General features: G+C 40.9%; 3 protein-coding genes across 4 annotated transcripts; 2 read left to right on the plus strand and 1 right to left on the minus strand.

Moving 5' to 3' along the window:
* Nucleotides 1–201: 201 nt before the first annotated feature.
* hpcal1 (hippocalcin-like 1) lies at nt 202–11,347 on the plus strand. Its single transcript, XM_044049173.1, has 4 exons — nt 202–487; nt 8,522–8,998; nt 10,232–10,337; nt 10,707–11,347. Exons 2-4 carry the CDS (start codon nt 8,621–8,623, stop codon nt 10,802–10,804), a joined length of 582 nt encoding a protein of 193 aa, XP_043905108.1. The 5' UTR covers nt 202–487; nt 8,522–8,620; the 3' UTR covers nt 10,805–11,347.
* An 84-nt stretch (nt 11,348–11,431) lies between these two features.
* Nucleotides 11,432–17,471, minus strand: pdia6 (protein disulfide isomerase family A, member 6). Of its 2 annotated transcripts, none has more exons than XM_044049172.1 (13): nt 17,360–17,471; nt 16,870–17,011; nt 15,862–15,919; nt 15,009–15,135; nt 14,818–14,918; nt 14,341–14,462; nt 13,775–13,889; nt 13,422–13,562; nt 13,189–13,273; nt 12,908–12,980; nt 12,654–12,812; nt 12,458–12,554; nt 11,432–11,977 (listed from the first exon to the last, which is right to left on the minus strand). In XM_044049172.1, the coding sequence occupies exons 1-13, from the start codon at nt 17,376–17,378 to the stop codon at nt 11,906–11,908; spliced, it is 1,311 nt and encodes a 436-aa protein (XP_043905107.1). In that variant the 5' UTR covers nt 17,379–17,471; the 3' UTR covers nt 11,432–11,905. The 2 variants fall into 2 exon arrangements, with proteins under 2 accessions (XP_043905107.1, XP_043905106.1); XM_044049171.1 differs by having other exon boundaries at nt 14,341–14,465; nt 17,360–17,470.
* Nucleotides 17,472–20,389: 2,918 nt separating this feature from the next.
* On the plus strand, nt 20,390–22,761 carry LOC122783801 (potassium voltage-gated channel subfamily F member 1-like). Its single transcript, XM_044048644.1, has one exon. It carries the CDS (start codon nt 20,600–20,602, stop codon nt 22,118–22,120), a length of 1,521 nt encoding a protein of 506 aa, XP_043904579.1. The 5' UTR covers nt 20,390–20,599; the 3' UTR covers nt 22,121–22,761.
* The last annotated feature ends 1,487 nt before the right edge of the window (nt 22,762–24,248 follow it).

The raw sequence follows: 24,248 nt of genomic DNA on the forward strand, positions 1-24,248 counted from the left end.
TATAAAGTCAGGTTTCCATCGCCGAAGTGCTTGTATTTAGTGGTGGTATTTACAATATATCCTACCTTACAGTGCATGGTTATACATATGTCGAATAGAGCATAGTATAATCGCGTTAAAAGAGAAAAGAAACACCTGTAGTAGAGACTTGGTCAAGTCGGATGAAAACCGAGCTCTGTGCCACATCTTCCACTGAATGATACGCCGGGAACTGGAGGCAGGAAAGACTAAATAAAAACCGAGCCTTTAAGAAAACGAACACAAACGCTCCTCCTGTTTTAAATGTATTATCTCTATATTCTGTTATCTTCCGTAGAGTGTCCGCATCCGAAGCCTGTCTGGGGTTGGGTTTTTCCAGAGTTTTAACAGTCGGAGGAGGTCATAAGTTAAAGGCTTATACACTGTGAGTTAACGGTTTAACTTTGGTGACGCCGAGAGGTGGAGAAGAGGACTCTCTCACAAACGACCGTTACACTCCGAAAAAGAGGTAAGTTTACATTTACTTTGTGAGTCTGTCATGTACTGATATGGCTTTTTACTCAAGGGTTGAGGAGTGCGTTATGTTATGAGGGCAACTCCCATAAAGACAACCTAAAATATGGTGACACACACTGTAAACACAGCCTGGGGAAATGTAACGTCATATGGACAAACACTATAATTCATATTATCCTATATCCATGGGCTGTATATGATAACAGTAGTACTCCTCTGTTGGAACCATCCCTCACATTTATTTAAAAATGCTTCAATCCCTAAAGAACAGGCAAAATCGGTGATATTATCGTGCATCATGATAATAAAAAGTGTCCATTTTCAGAAAATTATGGAAAACTGTCATAGTTTTCCTCGAGGGGTGAGAAAATATTGGCTAAAGCTCTCCAACATACAGTCCTAGTGATGTACTGCAGCAGTGCCACAAGGGGGAGCTATAATTAGCTCATTTATGATTCTTGGTGTGAATCATACATCATTGTGTAACTTTATTTGGTAATCCGAGTCATTTCTTTTGCAATCTCAGCAACATTAGTTTATTTGTTTATTCCGTAAACTTTCAGAAAATTCTGAAAACATTGTTTTACAGTTATCATAATTATTTTTTTTGTTTTGCTCTAGATAACTGTGACAGGAAATCATATTTCATGTTGTCGCATTCCCAATAATGGACCTATGGTGATTGTTTAGTGAGACTGCATTCTTGTGCTCATTTCTCAGGTCAATTTATTTATCAAGTATTTAAGTATTACAAGTTTTACAGTAAGTCACACGGTCATACACCACTGCTAAAAGAAGCAGACATTTGTAGAATGGTAATAAAAGTTCATATAATCTCAATAATATGATTATTTATTTAGGTTAATATCAATAACATGAAGTTGTTGCTCTGCTTTTATGAATAAATATGGTTGACTTATGGACTTAAAACCAACTCGAGACAGCACTCAGGAGCATTCAAACCTCCTCCAAAGCTGCTCAGTTTCCAATAACGTCAATACACTGAATCACCACCAAAATCTAATAATTTCTTCCATGGGCCAATAACGTACATCTCCAGAAAATTGAATCAAATATGTCCTTTACTCTTTGAGTTATGCTACTCGCAAATACAGACAGACAAAATTGACTGAAAACCTCTTTAGTGGGGATAATAAATGTCACCGTTTTTTTGTTGCTCTGTTCTTTCTCACACATCTTGATAAGAATGTCAGATTTACTCTAAATGGATGATAAAGACAACTTCCAAAGCCTAACGAAGCTGCCGTCTTGATCCTGAACAGAATAAGAACATTTTTAGATCAAACTGCGTTGGGAAAAAACAACTGAAAACAGCAGGAACAAATACTAGTTTCTTGTGATACATCTCCTGCCCTTTGTGTGCCCCAGATTTATAGTTACATTGCCTTCCTCTCATAAACCGTAGTGCTATTCGGTTGCCTTGACTACTGGTGTGTCGAGGGACTTCATCCTTATCCACTGCATGATGTTCACTGACACTAGTTCAGAGGAAACTGCTATGAAGCAGCGCTGGAAGCGAGAATAAATCGAGAGCTCATTTGCTCTTTTTCTTCTATTCCACGCTGGACCGACTCCTCACCCAACTGAGGCAGTCTTCTAGTTACCAGCAGTACGCGGTGAACGGGCTTGCACACTCACTGCTCATCCACTGCACAGCAGGCTGCACGCACCACTAAAATGGGGAAGTGTGCTTTCTCTCTGTGCACCCAACCATGTTGGTTTGTTTAAATTACATTCCATTGAAAAGAGGCATGACACAGGCAGTGTGAAAAAGCGTTTTCTGTCATGTTCATGCAACACTGACGGTGAGAAATGTTCTGTCACCCCTTTCACATCTGTTAATGTTGAGTGAGGAAAAAAAAGAAAAAAGAATTATCCAACTAATTAACAACAGCTGCTAGGCGGCAGCTGACTGTAATTTTTTGTATTATTAATTCATCTACCTGTTATTTTGTTGAGTTTTTCAGCCCAATCCATAAATTGGGCTGAAAGTAAGTTTCATAATGAAAAGTATTAATCACAATGTCCCAGAATTCAGGCTGATTGATTAAACACATTTCAGTGTTATATAAAAAAGAAGATGACTTCGATACAGATTCCTGAACTCCTTAACAATCCTTTTTTCTACACCAATTTTACTAAACCTGTAACTGAACTCCTCAGGTGCTAAAATCTGATGTTGAATGACAGCACATTTTCAATATTGGGGCAATACAGAGGAAATTAGATACCATGTTGATACCACAACACAATTGCAGTTGATATCCAGAGTACAAGGGGATGCCATGTCTTGGCAAATCAACAGTCAAACATACAAATATATTAAATTCATTATTAAAGCAGTTCATAATCACAATTTAGAAGCAGTTATATTTGCTCAATACATGACCATATCAATGAATTGATTTTCAAAGTAGTTATCAACAATCTTTTTTTTTGCCATGTTGTATAAAGGCCTAAAAATAAAATCCCACATTCATTTAAACCTAACTTGATTCCCAATTTTACACTGATTTTCTTTCCTTCTTAAAATACTCATACGAATGACATGAAATGAAAATGAAATTATTCCAAACAATTTTGTATCCACTTTAAATGTAATATTTTAAACCTGAATTTCCCCAAAAAAACTAGAATATCAACCTGTTAGAATATGCTTGTATACAAAATAGCAGGCAACAACAGTGTAATCTAACTTTTCAGCTCTCTAACAAGCGTCAAAACATTGCGTCCAAAAATAAATGTTCCTTGAGCTGTCTTGATACTCCCTTAAAAATAAATGAAACATTTTGTAAACGCACATTTCACATCAGAGTGAACGCAAAGTCTAATACAAAACTAAATCAGATTTCCTCTATTAGGATAAACGCAGTGCAAAACTATACAAAAACATTTTGTTTGATGTAAAGGCTACCAAGGGCACACACATAAAAAAGCATGGGGCAGTTTGTGAGAAATCTACTTTTTAATTAAAAACAAATGTTCTAAGGCATTCATTAAAACTATTAATCGTCCAGCCTTATGCAGATGTAACCTTTGACACTTGTCTTTTAATTCCCACTCACTAAATCACCAGCTGATGTGCCATCTAAAGCGTCTAATGAGCGTTTGTGTAGCCCGTATCAAAAACACATAACCTTCATCATGGGCTATGTTTGGAATTAAATATTTGCTGCCCATGTAATAACGAGCATCTGGGAAATAGGAGTAAAGGCGTTCTTTGTTGTGACAAGCCATTACCCAGGAAATGAGGTGGGCGCGAGAGTGGCAAACAACAGAGAGAGTGGCCTGGTCAGAGCTTTACACACTTCCAACTATATGGCCTTGGGGAGGGTGATACATGCTGCACGGGAGCCTGTGTGAAACAGTCTCATTAGGCAAGGAAACCCAGTGGAAAATGGACCATACCAAACAGAGTATGCGGGGACAAGGAAAGAGACTGTTGCTGTGTAATCAGGGGGAATAGCAAACACTGAATGCGGAATGGCAGTCTCAGGGGTGAGATATTTATTTGTGTTCAGCTCGCAAACTTATTCCGCAGCTCCGACAGCCAAGGCAGTGACTATGTGATTCTCTGGGCAGCGGAGGGTCAGAGGGATGTCAGAGCAGTATCTTAAAGCTATTTCTGACTGCATCGCAAAAATGTATTTCAGCACGCAGGCACGTAGCAACTTAAAATGCACCAGAATAGCTCACACGATAAGGCCCCAGCTGTAAAAACATACAAAACATCCCACGACATTTTAAATGCAGCTCGGTATGTAAGTGTACTGCAAGTAATTACCAAACACGTTGAAGTAAGAGACTGTTCCAGTGGCAGGTCACAGCTATTGAGTGACTTCCAACAATCAATGAATCAATTTTTCCCCTACAGCAACATTTATACGTGATTAAAATAACAATTATGAGGCGCTGAAAAGTATTTTTGCACTACAAAAAAGAAAGGAAATACAATTAAATACATAGTTCACAAATGAATATGGCCAAAGGACAAAATAGAAGTGTCTATCAGCTGAGTAAGAATCCTTTATAATGTCAATAAATACACAACCATGTACATCCAAAGTGTACACACAAAACAAAGATAGGCACTAAAATGCTGTAAAAAAATGTTTTTAAATTAATAAAATGAACCAATATTCCATCAAAAACAGTACACAATCCTCAATCTTAAGCAGAAGACAGACATCCCACAAAAGGCCTATTATATTTTATTTTTGGGAGTCCTGCTTAGTGTTATCAATAAATGAGCACATTACAAAGACCCCTTGGATATTTACGTGTTTTTCACTTTATTTTCATTTCTAAACTGTCAAAAAATGTTTCCTTAGAAATAAATAATCTCTTGGTTTAGCTTCTCAGCTTTGCGAAATGTCACTTTTTTAATCTTCCAGCCTGCAATCTTTTGGGTTTCTTGTGGTTTTTGGGGGAATAAATAGCAATACCCATATTTATATCTGCACACTGAGCCGTTCTGGAAAAGTCCACGTGACTGAGAGCTGAGGAAGTGCTGCCGCTTCCTCATCCTGTTGTACTTTACAGCTTCCTGGACAGGCAGCTGTCCAGGAAGCACTTGATTTGCATTGCGTTCTGTTGACGGGGTACAACGGACTATACATGTATATATATATATATATATATATATATATATATATATATATATATATATATGTTGTAATGTACAAAAACTTAAGTACATTTTATATCAGAAAATTACGTTTGATACTTACTTACAGTAAATGTCATATACTTTAAGACTTTTACTTAAGCAATATTATACAAAAGTGACTTCCAACTTCTACCAAAGTCATTTTCTGGTTACGATACTTGTGCTTTTACTCAAATATCTCTTTACTTTGTACAAGACTGCATATATACATACGTATATATATAAAGTAATGATCGTGATTGAAATATGATCGTAAAGTCGTCGTATGGGTGCTTCTTGGTGTCATAGAAGAATTCTTCCACTTCCACTGCTCGCCCAGTCATGACATTAAATGCATTTATCTGTGTGCAGGAATGTCACCACAGACACAGACACAAAAATGCTGCTATTCTGACAAACACACACACACACACACAGAGAGAGAGAGAGAGAGAGAGAGAGAGAGAGTCATGTGGAGCTATTAGTCCTAAAAAGCAGTGTGTCAACTACTTTGACAACGGTTTGAGTGTAGTGGACCTTTGTTTATGTATAAATGTCACGTGCTACAGCTTTAATTTGTAGGTTATTCCTTGATATTTTCTTTTTAAAACACACAAGGGCACGGCAGTGCAGACACAAAACGCAGATAGGAGAGACGGGCCCTTGGAGTTATTCAATAAATGTTTATTCAAGTGAAGTTTGTATATCATTTGCTATTATTAAACTGTCGTCGTTTCATATTGGACAAAATCAGCGCCACCGATTTCCAAAGATGGGCATCGGCACTGGCCTCAGAAAGACCCACACCGGTCGTATGTTGTCCATAAAAAGCTGCACTGTGAGACAAAGTGAAATGGTTTTCAAAAGCACTGGATTCCGAGAGTATAAATGCATTAATGTATTATGCATCTGGCACGCACGGATTCCTTCCACATTAATAAGCCGAAACAACACAGTGGAGAGTCCGTGTCACTGGCTGTTCCCCGCGTTACTTTGATTCGTGAAACTGCGGCAAATGATACCGCCGTAACAATTATGAAAGGAGAGCATCAGTGCACAGAGCAGACCTCATCTCAATTCACCGCGCTCTGCTTTTGTTCTGCGCCAGATAGAATTACTCTGCTGCCAATAACGCAGGAGCGATGGGATTTCAATAATTGAAAGAAAGGAGAGAACATGGGGATAATACGAATCTCTCTCCCCCTGCTGTAAATTCATTATAGGCAACTCAGAGGAGAGGAGGTGTTATTCAAAGGGATTATTATGTAATTGGACCACTGGTATTAGCAGTGTCTCACAACGTCGAGCTGGAAATAGTTTTTCTTTCTATGTGTCATACTTTTTCCATTCTTTCTTCTTCACTGCCCCCGCACATTTCTCCCTCTCTGTCCCTCCCACTCACACTTTTTTACCAGATAGATGTTAGCAAAGGTTAGCTTAGGGTTTGGTCGATGTCTTCCTTAGATGTCCAAGAACTGTTGCTTTCATTTTCCTTTTTTGTTTTGTTTCGCAGCGTTACTGACATGTTTTACTTCACTCCATCGATCTTTATATCTTTTACAACTGCTGAAGTCACCCTGGTCTTTTTCTTTTATCTGTCCTTGTGAATATTTCTAGTAAAGATGTGTCTTAATTTCCGTTTTGTTAAGAAACTTTCTTCCACCGGAATTTCCACTGGAACACTTACATTATTTTCCTGTGTCAGACGCGATGGAACAGTGGCTTTCAGGGGGAAAAAGGATAAAGTGTCGTCAGTGGGGCGCAGATGATTTAAAAGAAGAAGTTAATTTGGGCTCTGGCGCTTTTTAATTTATAAAGGCTGCCCTAGTTCCACTTTTAGGGCGAATGTTGTTGGATTTGATTTATTTTGCATAATAAAATGCAAAAAAATCAGTAATAATACATCAGTAGTAAACTACATTACATTGGTAATGCATTTAACAAAGGACGTCTTTTTATATAGTACCCAGTTCGATTTTTCGAAATAGTTCATTTTTGCTTAAAATTGCGACATATGGGGACTTTCATTTGATCCCAGTGATGTACACAAGTCTACCTGGGATGGCATGTTCTCAGTTTTAAGTTTCTGTTATGATAACAGACATTTACACACATGTTCACACACAAAAAAAAACAATATACAAATCTCTGTCAGGGTCCTAACCTGCCCGCCTCTCTTTTACACCACGTTTGCCGTCTGCTTCATCAGTGGGTCGCCTGATTCTAACAGTTATTATTCAGTTACAGCTGTATGCTGGATGTGCTGTGGTTATGCGTCCTCATGTCCTCAATACTCCCGCATACATAAATGAACCAATTTTGCAACATATAACCATGGAAACGGCTTTTAGACAAACCGCAGAAACCAAAGGTGAATAGACCCAGGTGGCTCAGATTTTTCCCTTTTTTTTTGCATCGGTACATTTTTATTTTACCATTTTTGTGTGTGCGCGTGTGTGTGTGTGTTTTTCGTTTAGCAGTCTATGAACACCACCCGCTGAAAATCAATTACAGCCCGCCTCAATGCAGTTGGAAGGTCGGGGTCTGATGATCCTTAGTCCAGCTCTGCTAGTCTATATGCTGATGTGTCACCTGGACAAGACACCAAACCCCCAATATGTGTGTGACAGAAGAAGTGTTCACTGTCAGAGATTATTATTGATTTAACGGGAGATGCAATCAGTCGGACCTTTTAAAGATGAACTTAATTGAATAATTACAGTGCCCCAGATTATGTCAGACGTTTAATGAAGTCAAGACCAAATCACCACAAAAACTATATAGACTGTATATAAAGAGTGACTTGCAAAGTTAAATGTAATCCCCTTGCGTTAATTGATGCTGGTTTTGAACTAATATTTTATTTCTGTACAGCTAGTGTAGCCGCGCACTGTTGAACCTGCACTTCCCTGTCCCATCTATTTTCCTATACATTGAACACAATGTATGAAACTAACATCATTTGCTCTTAAAAAAGACTTGATTCTACCATGAACTCCCATAGACTTTCATCAAACTGCTTTTTTTTTCTTTTCTTTTTTTACAACCCGTGGCGTCACCCCGCTGTGGATAATTGCCACGTCTGCCACACTTCCTGAGCTTCACCTACTGAAGTGGAAAACTGCCCCTTTTTATATATTCTATGACAAAATCACACCCATGTGGCCTCACACACACACACACACACGACACAGTGCAGTGCAGTGTCATTTGCGTTGTACCCTTGTAATCATTTTAGCTTCCTAAGAAGCCGTTTCAAGGACGTGTTTGACGATAGAAACACTGCTGCAAACTGAGAGAAATTATGGAACCAGTGAATCATTGATGATATTAATCAGGGTTGTTGGTCTCCTGCAGGAGCGGAAGAAGCCAAGCAGACAAGGACGAGGAGAGTGAAAGCACAGGGAGAGTGCAGAAGTGGGAACGAAGGCAGCGAGCGCGAGAGAGAGCTGTGACATGGGGAAACAGAACAGCAAGCTGAGGCCCGAGGTCCTGAACGACCTGAGGGAGAACACCGAGTTCACCGACCACGAGCTGCAGGAGTGGTACCGCGGCTTCCTCAAGGACTGTCCCACCGGCCACCTCACTGTGGAGGAGTTCAAGAAGATCTACGCCAACTTCTTCCCCTACGGCGACGCCTCTAAGTTCGCCGAGCACGTCTTTCGCACGTTCGACACCAATGGCGACGCCACCATCGACTTCAGGGAGTTCATCATCGCCCTGAGCGTGACGTCACGCGGCGGACTCGAGCAGAAGCTGCGCTGGGCCTTCAGCATGTACGACCTGGATGGAAACGGGTACATAAGCCGAGCGGAGATGCTGGAGATAGTTCAGGTGTGGACAAACTGTGAGGCACTGTGGTTCTTCATGAATGTACATCATTTGATCTACTGTCCATACCAATCTCTTATTATTATTATTATTATTGTTGTTATTATAGTTTGCGTTAGAATCCTTAATCTGCATCCTCTCTGAAATGTTCTACTCATTTAGTTTTACCTGTAATGTGCAATTACAATACCTAGGTTTTGTAATTGCATTTAAATAAGGGAACTTAATGAGATATTAGTCGTTTTCCACGGGCATGCTAAAAATATAACTATCAAAAAAAAGAATAATTCAAACTCAAACTCTTATTTTAAAATTATAATGAAAACTGGTCCAAACTGACTAACAGTGAACACTTTAGGTTATATTTATCACGTTATTAAATTCAACATTTAATTATTTAAAAGCTTGTTTAGTGTTTTAATTACTATTGGCTACATGTTATTTTGATTTAATGTCTGTTTTTGATATTTACAGATTCATTTTGCATCAACAATATGTCTTTTTGTTGTGAACTATTTAGCGAAACAAACACTTTTAGACACAAGTTTAATTTCTAGTGACTAAACGGTTCATTTTTCCCTGAACTGTTGGACTTTTTTCACTTGACCGGCCCCCCACCCTGACCAGACTAGATGTTCACTGGCCCCCAGGTCATTTTGAGTTTGAGGCCCCTGCTTTACGATGCACTAATTAGCGATGTTTCAAATTGCAATTTGATTTGAAACTGATTAATGGTTCATTCCTAATCTGAATCCAGACACAACTCATATTTACAAAAAAGAATTAAGATTAATTTGGTAATAGTCAATAAAGTGTATTGCTGGTACAGTGGAAGAGAATAGTGGAAAAAAAACACATCTCTGCTGATAATTATTTGTTATTTCAGCATTTTATCTGACTCTGTACAACTTGGTTTTAACCCCTCATCATGCATGCAGGCTGCCCTTTCTCTTTTCTTATCACTGAGGCTATATTTACTGTTCCAATATGGTGAGCTGAGCAGCCTGCAGGGCCATATCAATATTGGCTCAGTCTGCTCTGATTGTGGATACAAATGAATGTTTAAAAAAAAAAAAAAGAAGCTTTTGAGAGGAACTTACAGTCACTCGCAACAGCAAGGTGAGAGCTTTGTTTGTCCAAAACACCATCATCTCTCAGACAGCGTGTGTAGAAAATGTCAGGTGGAAAACAGCCTTGTGCGGATAAACAGATCATGTTTCATTCCCCTCTTTATAGGCAATTTACAAGATGGTGTCGTCAGTGATGAAGATGCCCGAGGACGAGTCGACACCGGAGAAAAGGACAGATAAAATCTTCAGACAGATGGACATTGATAATGACGGTAAGGCCGGACTTTCACCTTTGTTTTGAATTCTCCCTGCTGCTTCCTGCTTCTGAGGCGAAACATCACATCTTCTTTTTAACGCTACAGGTGATTCTCACGCACCAAGCCCACTCTGCATAATATGTGGCACCAGGCTAGCAAATGAGGCTATGAAGCCACATGGAACAAGCTCAGGGCTCCCACTAATTCAGCGGAATGTATTAGTTGTAAAAAAAGAAATAAAAAAGTTAGGGAGTGCTGCTATAGAGGATGTTTTGAAGCAGAAAGTTTGGAGGTTCAAGGTCAAGTGTGTGTCTGTTAGTTGTAAAAACTTGTTTTTTTTCTTATTTACGTATTCATTTTCTCATTTTGGTGTCTGCTCCACAGGTAGATTGTCGTTGGAGGAATTTATCAAAGGTGCCAAGAGCGACCCGTCCATCGTCAGACTGTTGCAGTCGGATCAGGGAGCCTCTCGTCAGTTCTGAGGACAGAGACGATCACACACACACACACACACACGCTCATATCATTCCAGCTTCTACGCTGTTCGGTCATCACCACGTCGCTGCTCACCCTCCACACTCCACTGTCTTAATGTTTACATTAATTGATATTCTTTTTTTTCCACTGTGGCTCCTTCTCTGTGGACTATGACATGCTTCTCAGTTGTGTATATGCATTCTTCCAAAGCTCTTTCTGTGCCATATTGTATATTTATACTGACTGCATTATACGCTTGCAAGTATTAAGACTCCTGTTATGTTACATGGAGAGGAAACTGATCACATCACTAGGTGTGAGGGGATTGGACTTAACTGTTGTTTGAAAAGTGGCTTATTGTTGCTGTTCTGAACAAGCTCCATACACCTTGGGTATTTGCATGCGCTCAGTGATCTGCGTTTTCTGATATTGTAACAGTTTACGTGAATAAGGAGGCCGCGCCGTTTGTTTTTATTCCTTTTTATTTTTGTAACAAAATGTCGTTTTGTTTTCACACAATTGAAATAAAGTCGTGTAAGAAAAATATACACAAGTCCCACAGTATCCCCCTTCTCCTGGAGCAGACGTGGCACAGACCCACCGAGATTCTCATTCATTGGTTTTGAAAAAAAAAGAGCAAAGAATATTTAGACACACCGAATTGGACTGAAGTGTTACTCTGACAGGTCCACTTCCTAAAATAGGTATTTGAAGAAGGCTGAAGAGCAGAGAAGGGACGGTGTTTGAAAAAGACTTGAACAATGAAATGACACATTCAGAAACTCCTCATTCCTCCTCTCAGCTGGTGGCAGTTGTATAAATATGCAGCTTCTTCTGTTCAGCAGGTACGTGACTCAGAGTTCACTCCAGGGACTCGACAAACCCTCCACCCCCCTCCCCGCCTTCCCTCTCCCCATGTGACTGACATAGATGGTGTGAGAAACTGCAGGTGTCTCTCATGTGTCTTTTCTGGAGTATTTCAGTAACTGGGCGACCGCGCCTCCCGCTCGTCCACAGGAGAGGGGAGGTGGGTGGCGCAGGACCTAGACCTGGACCAGACCAGACCCGACCAAGCCAGTCTGAATCAGATCCCGTCCCATTTGAGCTCATAACTCATCCTTCTCAAAGTCATCATCCAGGTCTATGTCACTGAGGTCGTAGTCCTCTTCCACAGGAAGCTGGAGACAACAAATAAAGTTAGAAAACTTAAAAGATACACATGGAAAAAGTCAGTTTAAACTGTTTATAAAAAGCAAAATGCATGTGAGGCATTTCCAAAAGTGAGACAAATAACTTCAGATGCAAACCATTTCTTACATAAGTGTGCCTTGGTATATTCCTCTGAGGACACAAAGTTGGCAAAAGTGTTGCCTTTTCAGAGTCAGTTTAAGCTAAATGAATACGCCTGCTTAACTGTCTCAACAAATAATAATCACACTCGTAGGTTGAGCATCAGTTTGGCTTGGGTGTCCGATGACATGTTGCATATGCCAACTACCCAGGAGATGCACACATTAAGCTCAGTTATAACCAAACTGTGACATTAAATGTAATAGAGTGTTTATAAAAGTTGTCTCTTGTTTCTCATTCAGTGTAAAAGTATTTCCTGGCATTGTTGAGGGAGGTGTCTGTGATACAGCTATGATCCTCCCACTCACCTGTCCATCTTTGCCATCCCACGGTTCAACAGTGTTAATCTTAGGCATGACTCCACCTCCCAGAGTAGCGGTAGAGCCACGGCCCACGGAGAGCTCCCTGTAGAGAGAGAGAGTCATACAGGTGAACACCATCCACATGGCATGCTTAACGTTTCACATTAAACTGCAAAACATGCTTAAAAACAGCACCCCCTACCTGAGGAACTCGTGAATGCCACTCTCACTGAAGGAGCCTCTCAGCAGAGCAAATTTCATCTTGCGCGAGTTGATGGCGGCCATGGCGGGGTAACCGAACCCGCCAATACCCAGAGATGCCTCCAGCTCCATCTGAGCTCCTGCCTCAATCCAGAGCCAGCTGACGAAGGGAGAACAGGCCATTAGTCATAGTCATAATTAGTTGTTAGAACAACAACAACAACAACAACAACAACAACCGACGCTCATCCTTACCCCCACATCTTCTTCTTGTACTTGTCAGCCATTTTAGCCATTACCTCCAGATAACCGTTTCTTCCAGCTGCGCCTGTTGCGAAAACGTAAAAAAAAGGAGATGTGAGTAATTTGAGAATTAATGAGACTAGTTCTTTAGGCAAGGGACATGCCATGTTTCTACAGAAGCCTGAAGGGACAAACAAGCTAGAGGACGTGTTTTGAATTTTTACCGCAAAAGCTTGCTACACAAACAAAGAACATCCTTTCTGGTATGCCAAGACAACCATAGTTGGACTCACCTGTGTCCAGGATGTGAGGCAGGACGCCAATGATACACAGCTGACTGTCCTCACAGGTCTTCTTCAAGACGTCCTCACTCACGATCTGAGAGACAAACATTGGCCGTATATAACACACAGAATATTTGTCTAAATGTAAGTAAAACTGTGTCTTTAAGAATACACACAGAAGAAGATTCACAGTGACACTACAACCCTTTGTGTGAGCACATGAACACACGACTGTAACTGACCTCCAGCAGCTCAGGAGGAGCAGAGTTGTCAGAGAACAGATCCAAAGCTCTACTGATGATGTCCCCGCGGGAGCGGCCTCCCTGGTAGTCTTCAGGCTCCTCGCCTTTGCGGAAAATCTTGATGGTGGGGAATCCACGGACCTATCCACAAAGAGACAGAAGCACGTTTAGTTCTGGGTATTTATTTATGTTTACGATTTGTGACCTTGTTAATTGTCGAAGTAAGTCGAAGTGTTGGAGGGCTGTCCAATCAGAGAATAGCTTAAAAAGCTTCTGGGCAATATGTCATATGTTTTATCAAGTACAGTAGTCGGCATGCCCCTGTACCGGATTACATGTTGATTCTTACTTACCCCATAGCGGCTGGACAGATCCTGGTGTACAGTTGCGTCCACAGCTCCGAGGTGAACTTTGCCCTTGGTCTGCTCCTTCACGGCTGAGGCTGCAGCCGCCCACTCCGGCTCAAGGCTGTTAACAGAAGAGAGAGAAGTGGTTGAGAAAAATCCACCATGAAACTGCATATTGTGAGTGTAATTCCACAGTGTATAACAGCATATACCGTATAAAGGGTTATGGCAGTTTCTCGTGATTCCTGTTTGTAAAGCTCACTGGATATTGTAAAACTACAACTAGACCCAAAAAATGTTTGGATAATCAACCGATTTATATTTAGTCTCCAAAAATAAAACACTTATTCTTCTGTAGTGGAGTAACTAGAAGGGGTGTAACAATTAACAGACACAAATCTGGAATTGGTTATAAAATCAAGTGTCTGGTCTTTTAATGTTATATATCATTTAAATGAAGCTATTGACTTTAACTTTAAATAATGCACATTTAACTCCTATGGCTGAACTTAACAACGACGAGGGCTCATTTCCTGCAGGAGGGCATGAACTGTGTCGGGCACCAAACTTACTTCTTGCAGTGTCCACACCAGGGGGCAAAGAACTCCACCATCCACACGTCATCACTGTCCAGCACCAGCCTGTCAAAGTTGTCGTTTGTGAGCTCGACGACGTCTTGCTTGCTGCCGCCGCTCTGCTAAAGGGCAATTTAGTATGAATGAATCTTGCCAAAAACACTGGAGTGCTGTCCAGGTAACAATAGGGCTGCGGCGATTTTCATAAACGAGTACTTTGCAAAATGATGTTCTCAAACGCCTTATTTTGCCTTTATTCTTGTTTTAAGTGATTAATCATTACAGACGTAGTAAACGATATCCCTTTGGTGCGCTTCAGTTTGGGGATCCAGAAAATCTTTAAACAAAAAGCTGAAAACATCCGCGGCACTCGAGAGGGTGACGAGTTACTGAATAATATCAACAGTAAAAACCTGTCGACACCACGTTTCAGCCATCAAGGCTTTTATCAAGGGCAAAAATGTCTCTTCTTACCTGTTTGCCAGAGCTGCCAGATTTGCCGCTCAGCCGATCTTTTACCAGACTGCGTAAAGCATTCATGGCTCCATCCACAATGGCCTGGCTACTGCGTCCACCTGAGAGAGTGAAGAGGCATGCAGATGTCGGTCAGTGCAGACAAAAACGCATATGCAAATGTAAAAGTCTCTGTATAAAAGCTTCTGTACCTTGGTATTCCTCTGGCTTGTTCTTATTGGCTCCAAAGATCTTGATGGTGGGAAATCCTCTGACGCCGTACTGTCCGCCCAGTGACTTGTGCTGGTCGGCGTCCACGGCACCGACCTTGACAATTCCCTGTGAAAAAAGCGGAAAAATCAGGTTTGAATTCATCAATAAAGAAGTGAAACAATTACAGTACTTATGCATGATTGATATGTCTGCACACACAGTGTCATTTAGATTAATATGAATAGTCTAAGCTGAAAGATTACTACATAATCTGCTGTATATCTGTATTTTTTTTTTTTTTTCCACATCTTCTACATTTTTTATTATCTTTTATACATTGTATAGATTTTAATTTGACGTCTACTTTTATATTTATACTTAAGTTTGTGTTTCTGTCTCCTACAACTGACTCGTAGAACCCGCACAAGATTTCCAATATGCCTGGACTGTCTGTTTAAGCACAAATGGCAAATAAAAACCTTGAACCTTGAACCTTGAAAAGCACATTCCTTTAAAAAATAAAAACCAGGACTGCTATACTATTTCTAACAAATGTGACTACAGGACCTTAACTGCCCACAGCTCACACCTCTGTTTGTCGTTAATGTCACCACTGAGTTACAACCTCATCAACATATTAGCCAAGTGGTGGAGTAAAGCAAGAATTCTTCAATTTACTTTTATAGTAGACAGATGAAATAAATTGACCTGCCTGCTGTATTACATAATATTTCATTTCTGCATCACTTGCTGGTAATATATATATATATATATATATATATATATATATATATATATATATATATATATATATATATATACACACTGTATGTGACGTATGTATGTATTTACCTTTAGGGCAGTGGCCGCCTTCTTCCAGTCTGGAGCTAGACTCTGACAGTGACCGCACCTGTGATGATAAACAAAAGAGATATTAGGGTATGAGTGAAAGTTGAAGAAAGGTTGTTAATATAAACATGTTGCATGTTGTTGTTCTATCAGGAAATGATCCGTCAATCCTGCCAAGACACACCCAGAGTAAAATTACCACCTTTATATTTACACATCATCTACCGACGTTGTGTTCAGTACTTCACCAGTCACTTAACAGTACATGGATATATTATATTTAAAAAGTTATTTGTGCCACAATATCATGATAGTTTAGTTTTACCCATGTTTCTACAGTATATTGTTATCATCTTTTCTGCTGCAGTACAGTTAATTTCCCCGACTGTGGGACAAATAAAATCTTGTGTGTCCAATAGTTAACCTCCACCATGGAAGTTATGTTTTCAGGTAAAAATGGACTTTGATTAAAATATTTGGGGGATGGATTTGGATACAGACATTTCAAGATGTAGTGGTTAGCACTGGTCTTTGCAGCAAGAAGACCTGGATTTGAGCCCCATTTGGAACAGGGGCCTTTCTGCAAGGAGTCTGCATGTTCTCCCTGTGTGTGGGGGGGGGTTTTCTCTGGGTTCTCCAGCTTCCTCCCACAGTCCAAAAACATGTAATATGGGGGATTAGGTAAATTGGACACCCTAAATAACCGTAGGTGTGAGTGTGAGAGTGTGTCTTTGTGTGGCGAATACTGTCCTCTCGCCCCATGTCAGCTGAGATTGGCACAGCACTCCCCACGGCCCTCATGGAGGACAAAGCCGTAGAAAATTGATGGATGGATATTTCAAGATGTGTTTTAGGTGACACCCACCTAGTTTCTTCAGCTCAAATAATCAACAAGTCTCTACAGTCTATATAAATGTGAGGTTGATGTTTGAGTGAAGAAAGACGTGCAAACTTAAACTATTAGAACACAGTGTGTGTCACTGCTTGGCTTAAAGTTATATAGAGACTCACCAGGGAGCGTAAAACTCTATCAGCCACAGACTGTCACTCTGGATCACTTCTCTGTGGAAGTTGGAGACAGTGAGCTCAACCACATCATCACTGGCTGAGTACATAGCCTGGACATACAGGACCAGGGAGCAGCCCAACACTCCTAAAGACAGGGAGGAACACACACACACACACACACACACACACACACACATATGTTTTAATGCTCAAAGGTGCTTCACAGACACAGAGTATTAAAATGACCCCTGACAGAATATTACAGCCTTAACATATATAGTTTGAATCAAAACTATAAAGGAAAATTCGTGTTAACACGTGGAAAAAGACGTTTGTGACTCCAACAACAGAGGCCTGACATTGTCTTGTGCACCTTAACTTAGCATATTCAAGCTAATCACGGATGCTAAAACGCGAGCATTCGCAGCTTCCATTCATAAACTAACACACTTAACGTTTTAATAATCGTTTAAAAAGCTGTTTCTTTACTCACCAACTAATAGCAGCCTCATGTTTTCAAGTGATAGTCACCACCTCGGTCAGACAGCAACACCGACACTCACTCACACACAAGCTGTGGCCGCTGCGTCTCCCAGAAAAAGTATATCGAAATATCGTACCGTGGCCCGCGCTGATTGGTCCACGGCTGCTGACGCCGCGCCTCAGCCAATCACAGCGCGCCGTGTAGTGTCTCACACACACACTGACGACAAGAAAGGAGGCGATAGTTCTGTGAAAGTGCACAAAGAGGAGGAGAAACCAGCGCAGCAGATGTCATAAATATACACTCATCAAACATGACATTTAACACACACAACAACCCTGTGACACTGCACTTTGTTAAGCATAATAATACCTTTGATACTTCCTCTTTTACTTGTGTTCTGATAATTATATGCAAATGCAAATTATCATGTTTCTATTTACACTAAAAAAGTGTCTGTTGTATGAACATACAATAAAAAAGGGTTACTTTGTATTTGCATTTCAATATTCTTCCTTTTAAAAAAAAAAAATGAAATATAATTTTACGGCTTTATAATTTTTCTTACATTTTTGTTCCAATATCCTTACCTTTTAATTCATTAAATGCTATTTATTATACTTGTTGTTTCCCTGAATTTCCCCAGTGTGTCATTAACATCACTATTTGAACTAAAAAAACAGCAACATTGAACATTCTGACTATTAATACATATATGAAGATAAGTCCTATTTGGTCAGGAGATAAATGGATTTTCTTGTTTTGACTATAAAGTTTTTGTTTTTTATAAATCATACGCTGACAGGTAACATAAGAGTAAGTAGGGTCGGCAAAATAAACTTGAGCTTGAGTCTACACCTTTTCGCTCTATTTCTTTTTTGGAAAATGCTGCTATTTAATTGATAAGAATGTGTGTGTGTCAACACAAATGTACCTGCAGTGACCAAATGTGAATCTAGCCATCGTTATCATTCCATATCAAAACAAACACTTTTATTCTGAAATGATGTTGAAATGATGAAATGATGTTACGACATATTGTCGTAAACATTATTCTGTCAAGAGGGGAGCCATACGTCTCATCACAGAAGCCGCAGAGAAAGAGGTCGAGCCTGTGGATTGGTGCTGCTGTGATGCAATCACCTATGTTAAGGGGGTCTGATGTTGAAAGACCCCAAACCCTCAAGGACCAAGGAACATCAGTGAAGATGCAGTTTGCCATACAGTGTCAAATTAAATCACCAGTACCCAAAATATTACAAAAAATAGTCAGCAAGTAGGCAAAGTGTCCAATAGGGCCCCAAAAGCCCCAGGTAAGTATGATCATTTTTTGTAAGTTTTCTTTGAGGGCTTTATTTCTTAAAGAAGTGCACACAGCAAATCCCACACAAAATCCTATTACCTCCATTTTATTATTCACTCTTGAGCTTCTCCTATGTCAGAATATCTGCAGTGGGAAAAATCTCAAACTTTAACTTGACTGATATTCACTGCATTGCAGGTTTTCTACTTCAGATTCACTTTTGTACTCGACACCAGTCTATAACACTGTACCGACTGAACTTGACTGTACTACAGTTATTTTTTATTATTAATGGACTCCTGTGCCCTCAGTGCTTTGCACCACAGCTTTCACACTGGTGCACTGTGGAGGTGTCGCCACTAGGTGGAGACATTCAATAAGGAGCAATAGTACAGTTAATTATGCCACTCAAAAAAAAGACACTGCATAATATAATATAATATAATATAATATAATATAATATAATATAATATAATATAATATAATATAATATAATATAGAGACAGCTTGGTGACAGAATGGATGGAAACATTCTAGAAGCTATTGTTGTGCAGAGGTTCGATTGATTGCTGCCTGTTAATCGATTATCATTAACTAATTATTATATACCAATATAATATACCAATTATTGCTCTTCAAGCTGTGAAACCCAGCGGAGTGACTAAATCCTTGAATTTTCTCGTTCATTTCCCTTCCCACAATTTATTACATTCCCTCGATATTTATTTGTCCTCTGGCTGCACTGCGCGCTGCATCACACACACACACACACACACACACACACACACACCGGAAAACATGGTTGCCTTAAAAAATAAAAGCATTGATTTTTTTTCCCCCATCCCATTTCATGTTAACCCAGTAACTATCATGAGTTCTGTTTTAGTAAATGGATTAGACCAGGGGTGTCAAACATATGGTCAGAGGATCCAATCCAGCCCGCAGGATGAATCTGTGAAATCATCAACACAATCTAATCATAATGTGACAAACTATATTTTCCTGTGACTAAATGCTGTTGTGCATTTGTAGATCCACTGTGATCTGTAAGTTGTTATGCACATGTGAAAATGGGAAACTTGGGCATAAGATTGTTTGACATTGCACTTATTTTTTCTCAAGAAACTGCAGGTTGTTCATAATATGCTTTTGTAAAAAAAAAAAAAAGGAAGAAGATACTTCATTAAATGTAAAACATTAAGCTATTATGCTATAATTTTTACTGGTCCGGCCCACTTGAGATCAAATGGCTTGACATTCCTGGATTATACTGTTAAATTTTACTGGATTATACTGTTAAATAAGATAAGATAAGATAAGATAAGATAAGATAAGGGGACATTTACAGCAGCACAGACAGTAAGTGGATTAAAAGAGACTGTAGTTTTTGTTAGATGATGCACTTTTGTGCCTCATTTGGGAATGTCATATAATGTTACTTTTGCCATCTTAACTTCAACGTTCCAAAATGTTATGAGTTGAATAAAATGCAGATTTAAATTGTATATGGTTTTCCTTTTGTTGTTGTAAACTAAGTGAGTTGTGTGTTTTCTTATGGCTCACACATTTGACTGCTTATAAAAGAAAGACTTGGAAAGCAAGTGTCCGTTTTATTTTTGGAAGAAAGACTACTGCCGGAAGTGTGTGATTTGATGTCGGCTCACTTGACACTACGCGCACTTCCATGCAAACTTTGTGGGAGCGCACAGGCGCACTGTTCACTGTCAAACACGGCTGTGTTCAAGTGAAGAGACTCCGCGCTGCAGTGACCACGGCGCAAACACAGACGCGGAGATTCAAACACAGAAATCAGGAGATTGCGCAGATTTTACGCACAGCAGCAGCAGCAGCGGCAGCGGCAGCGGCGGCGCCGCCGGTGGTTTTTATTGTGTGTACTTTGTCTGGGGGAACTTTGTCTTTTTTTTATCCGTGGACCTGTTGTCTGCATGATGTGGGGGATCCCGAGAACGCGCTACGCGGACTGCAACAGCTCTGAAGCCAGTGAGGAGGCAGAGATTGTTGTGAACATCGGAGGAGTCAAACAGGTGCTGCATGGAGACGTGTTGACTCGTTACCCGGACACTTTGCTGGCTGAGCTGGTGGACTGTTCACCAAAGTCCTCGGAAGAAATCCTGTCACTGTGTGACGACTACGACCCTGACACTGGGGAGTTTTATTTTGACAGAGACCCTGAAGCATTTAAGTGCGTTATTGAGCTGTATTATTATGGAGAGATACACATGAAAAGAGGCATCTGCCCTATTTGTTTCCTGAAGGAGATGGAGTTCTGGAAAATCGGCGCAGACTATCTGGACGAGTGTTGTAAATGCCACCTGAGTGAGGTGCAGGATGAACTTGCAGAGATTGCAGAGAAAGTGAAAACTATCCTGGTGGATAGAGAAGGAGATCCGGCTGCACGAGGCTGGCAGCGCTTCCAGAACTGCCTGTGGAGGCTGATGGAGAAACCGGAGTCCTCGCTCCCTGCGCACATAATCGCGATCATTTCTTTCATTTTCATCCTCGTGTCCTCCGTGGTCATGTGCGTCGGGACCATCCCCGAGCTGCAGGTGGAGGATTCAGAGGGGAACCTGACGGAGCACCCGACTCTGGAGGTCATCGAGACCGTGTGCATCTGCTGGTTCACCGTTGAGTACATCCTGCGTCTCATCTCCTCCCCCAACAAAGTCAAATTCGTCCTGGCTTTCATGAACATCGTCGACTTCATGGCGATCATGCCCTTCTTCGTGGTGCTCACTCTCACCTCCTTTGGCGCTGGGATGATGGAGCTGGCTAACGTGCAGCAGGCGGTGCAGGCTTTACGCATAATGCGCATAGCGCGCATTTTCAAGCTGGCGCGCCATTCCGCCGGACTTCAGACTCTCACATCTGCCCTGAAGAGCAGCTTCAAAGAGCTCGGGCTGCTGCTCATGTACATGGGCGTGGGGGTTTTCCTTTTCTCCGCGCTGGGCTACACTATGGAGCAGAACCACCCGGACACGTTATTCACCAGCATCCCACAGTCATTCTGGTGGGCTGTCATCACCATGACCACAGTGGGCTATGGAGACGTTTACCCAAAGACCACTTTGGGTCGGTGTAACGCAGCCATCAGCTTTCTGTGCGGCGTGATCGCCATCGCGCTGCCCATCCACCCCATCATCAACAATTTTGTCATGTTCTACAACAAGCAACAGGTGCTGGAGACTGCGGCCAAGCACGAGATCGAACTGATGGCGCTGCGCTCCAGCGCCGGCGAGCTGACTGCTGCGCCCAGCGCCCACGGACACGTCTGTGGCGCAGGGGTGTGGGGGGACCACGCCGTGCACTCGTGTCATAGTGACACATACATCCCTTTACTGAAGGATCCCAGAGGAGGAGGAGGAGGAGGAGGGGCTGGAATGCCGACCCCCAGCAAGGACACGAGCTTCGAAAGCACAGCAGAGGCCAACGAATATTTTGTCTCATGAATAGAAGTAGAACAACAACACCACCAAAAACTCGATGTATTCAAACTTAATCCACCAACTCTGGGTTAACTGTGTCTTGACATTGTAATATAGCATCGAGGAAGCTGCAGGAATGGTCTCAAAGGACCTTTTTTTGGAAAAGGGACACACACACACACACACACACGTGAGGACTTGATGAGCTGAGTTCCCTGTAGGCGAAGGAGTTCTGTTTGAACAGCCACATACACAGTTTCCTTATAAGTCGACTCCTTATGTAACAACTCCACCTTCCCCAGTCCTCACACACTCACACTGTAGACAGCACAGTAGCTTATTCTTATGTACATAAATACATCACATCAAATGTTTTATATAGATATATATAAGAAAATATAAGCCCCTGCCTCTTGGGGGGAAGTGTACATGAACAATGTGCAGGAACTACAACAAAAGTGAGTGATAGTGTTTAAAATTGATGCCATACATTTCTCCAAATCTATACTTGAGAAGATCCTGGGCATGATAGAGAATATAAAAGCAACATATGATCCAGGGGTGTTGGTTTCTGTGTCTGCTTGAGTGTATATTTTTGTAAATGTCGCTGTATGATTATGAGGCACTTCATCACGAATCATATATTAAAAAAAAACCCCACAACTCCTCTGTGTAGGAACATGTCAAAAGTGGCGAGTGTGTCAGCCGGCTGTGATTCTGCACACATGGGATCGTGTTTCCAACTCTGCGACCTCAGAAGCTTCCTTGGCTGCTGAACACGTTCCTGTTAATGGGTTTAAATTTTAGCAGCAGCAGCAGCCGTCACTGTGCTCTCCCGGCTGGTCCAGTGGAATTAACTTGACCCTCGTGAAGCAACAGGCCGGGGATGGAGCAGAAAATAACCCTATATTAGCTGAATTATTAAACCTCTGAGTCACACAGGCAAAAATCCAAAATGTGGCGATGAAGATAAGAATAAAAATAGCAATGTCAATCAGTCAGACTTCATTTATATAGCACCTTTTAACACAACATGGAACAAGCACCCACCCATCAGCCAACACCAACACATAAGATTAACAGATAGACGAGGAAATGAGGAAAAAATAAAAAAAGCTAACATGGATAACAAGATGAGTGATATTTATCTAAGTGGATTGAACATGAGGTAAAATGGACTAAGATAAAATAATAAATGCACATAATTAATTAAAAAACTATCTTTTTTAATCATCTAAACAACAAGTTCTCACAAACACCACAAAGAAAGTGGAAGAATATGAAGTATCCAGTGCTGCTCTTATTCTCGTGAAAACTTAAACGGACGATGTTACTGACAGCGTCCACGTGCACGGTTTGGAAAAGGAATCCAAAATTGGGGCCCATAATGGCGGCCGCATTTAAAGGTTAAATTTGCCACAATGTGAAAGGTCACTCCTGCACCATCAGTGTGAGTGACGTGAAACCTGCTGCACAAATAGAGCAAATCCTTAGGAACTGCATCGGTTGGCACAGCGGGGGAGCTATAATTAAAATGTGACATTTAATTCAAACCTCGCGTCTCGGATGTCAAGTGTCAGATCTTACCGCACACATGGTGCTTTATGTCGCAGTTGTGTTTGTGTGCCCAGTGTTTTTGTCTTTGTTTTGGTTTTTTAAAACTCTAATTTCCTTCTGTGAATGAGGTACACGAGGGGAATGAGGGGAGCATTCGCAGCAGGTGGCCTTCCAGTGAAACGGTGCACATTTAATTTGAACCTTTTCTCTAAAAAAAATGACCAAACTATATAAAAGTACTAGTAGAGCTGAGGATTTCTTACTAACTTTTAATTAAAATGCCTTGAGCTCCCTGTATACACACTATATAACCCCTGTAATTATCAGTGTGCGAGTATCTCGGCTGTCTCATAAAAGCTGCCCAAATAACGTTATAGCCTCAGTGCAAAAGGTCCAGAGTGTAAGTGGAGTTAATGGGGAAACTGCAGATTGTAACAAATGGAGGATTCTCCGTTCACGCCTCCCTTTGCCAAGCACATCAGGGAGTTATGGTGACTTTTTAGATCGGAGAACCTGCTTTAAAACACACGCCCTGTTCGGTTTATCCATTTTGGGCTGCTGTAGAATCAAGATGGTGGTCAGACCATTACCTATA

Source organism: Solea senegalensis, linkage group LG17 (genome assembly GCF_019176455.1).
Source record: "Solea senegalensis isolate Sse05_10M linkage group LG17, IFAPA_SoseM_1, whole genome shotgun sequence".
Taxonomy (NCBI): Eukaryota; Metazoa; Chordata; class Actinopteri; order Pleuronectiformes; family Soleidae; genus Solea; species Solea senegalensis.

Excerpts from the sequence above, each read along its gene's own strand:
- hpcal1 (XM_044049173.1), top strand. The coding sequence starts at position 8,621 with ATGGGGAAACAGAACAGCAAGCTGAGGCCCGAGGTCCTGAACGACCTG. Across the intron at positions 8,999-10,231 it reads AGATGCTGGAGATAGTTCAG|GCAATTTACAAGATGGTGTC; the intron begins GTGTGGACAAAC and ends CCCTCTTTATAG. Across the intron at positions 10,338-10,706 it reads GATGGACATTGATAATGACG|GTAGATTGTCGTTGGAGGAA; the intron begins GTAAGGCCGGAC and ends TCTGCTCCACAG.
- pdia6 (XM_044049171.1), bottom strand. Across the intron at positions 15,920-16,869 it reads ATAGAGTTTTACGCTCCCTG|GTGCGGTCACTGTCAGAGTC; the intron begins GTGAGTCTCTAT and ends TTATCATCACAG. Across the intron at positions 13,890-14,340 it reads TGGTGTGGACACTGCAAGAA|CCTTGAGCCGGAGTGGGCGG; the intron begins GTAAGTTTGGTG and ends TTCTGTTAACAG.
- LOC122783801 (XM_044048644.1), top strand. The coding sequence starts at position 20,600 with ATGATGTGGGGGATCCCGAGAACGCGCTACGCGGACTGCAACAGCTCT.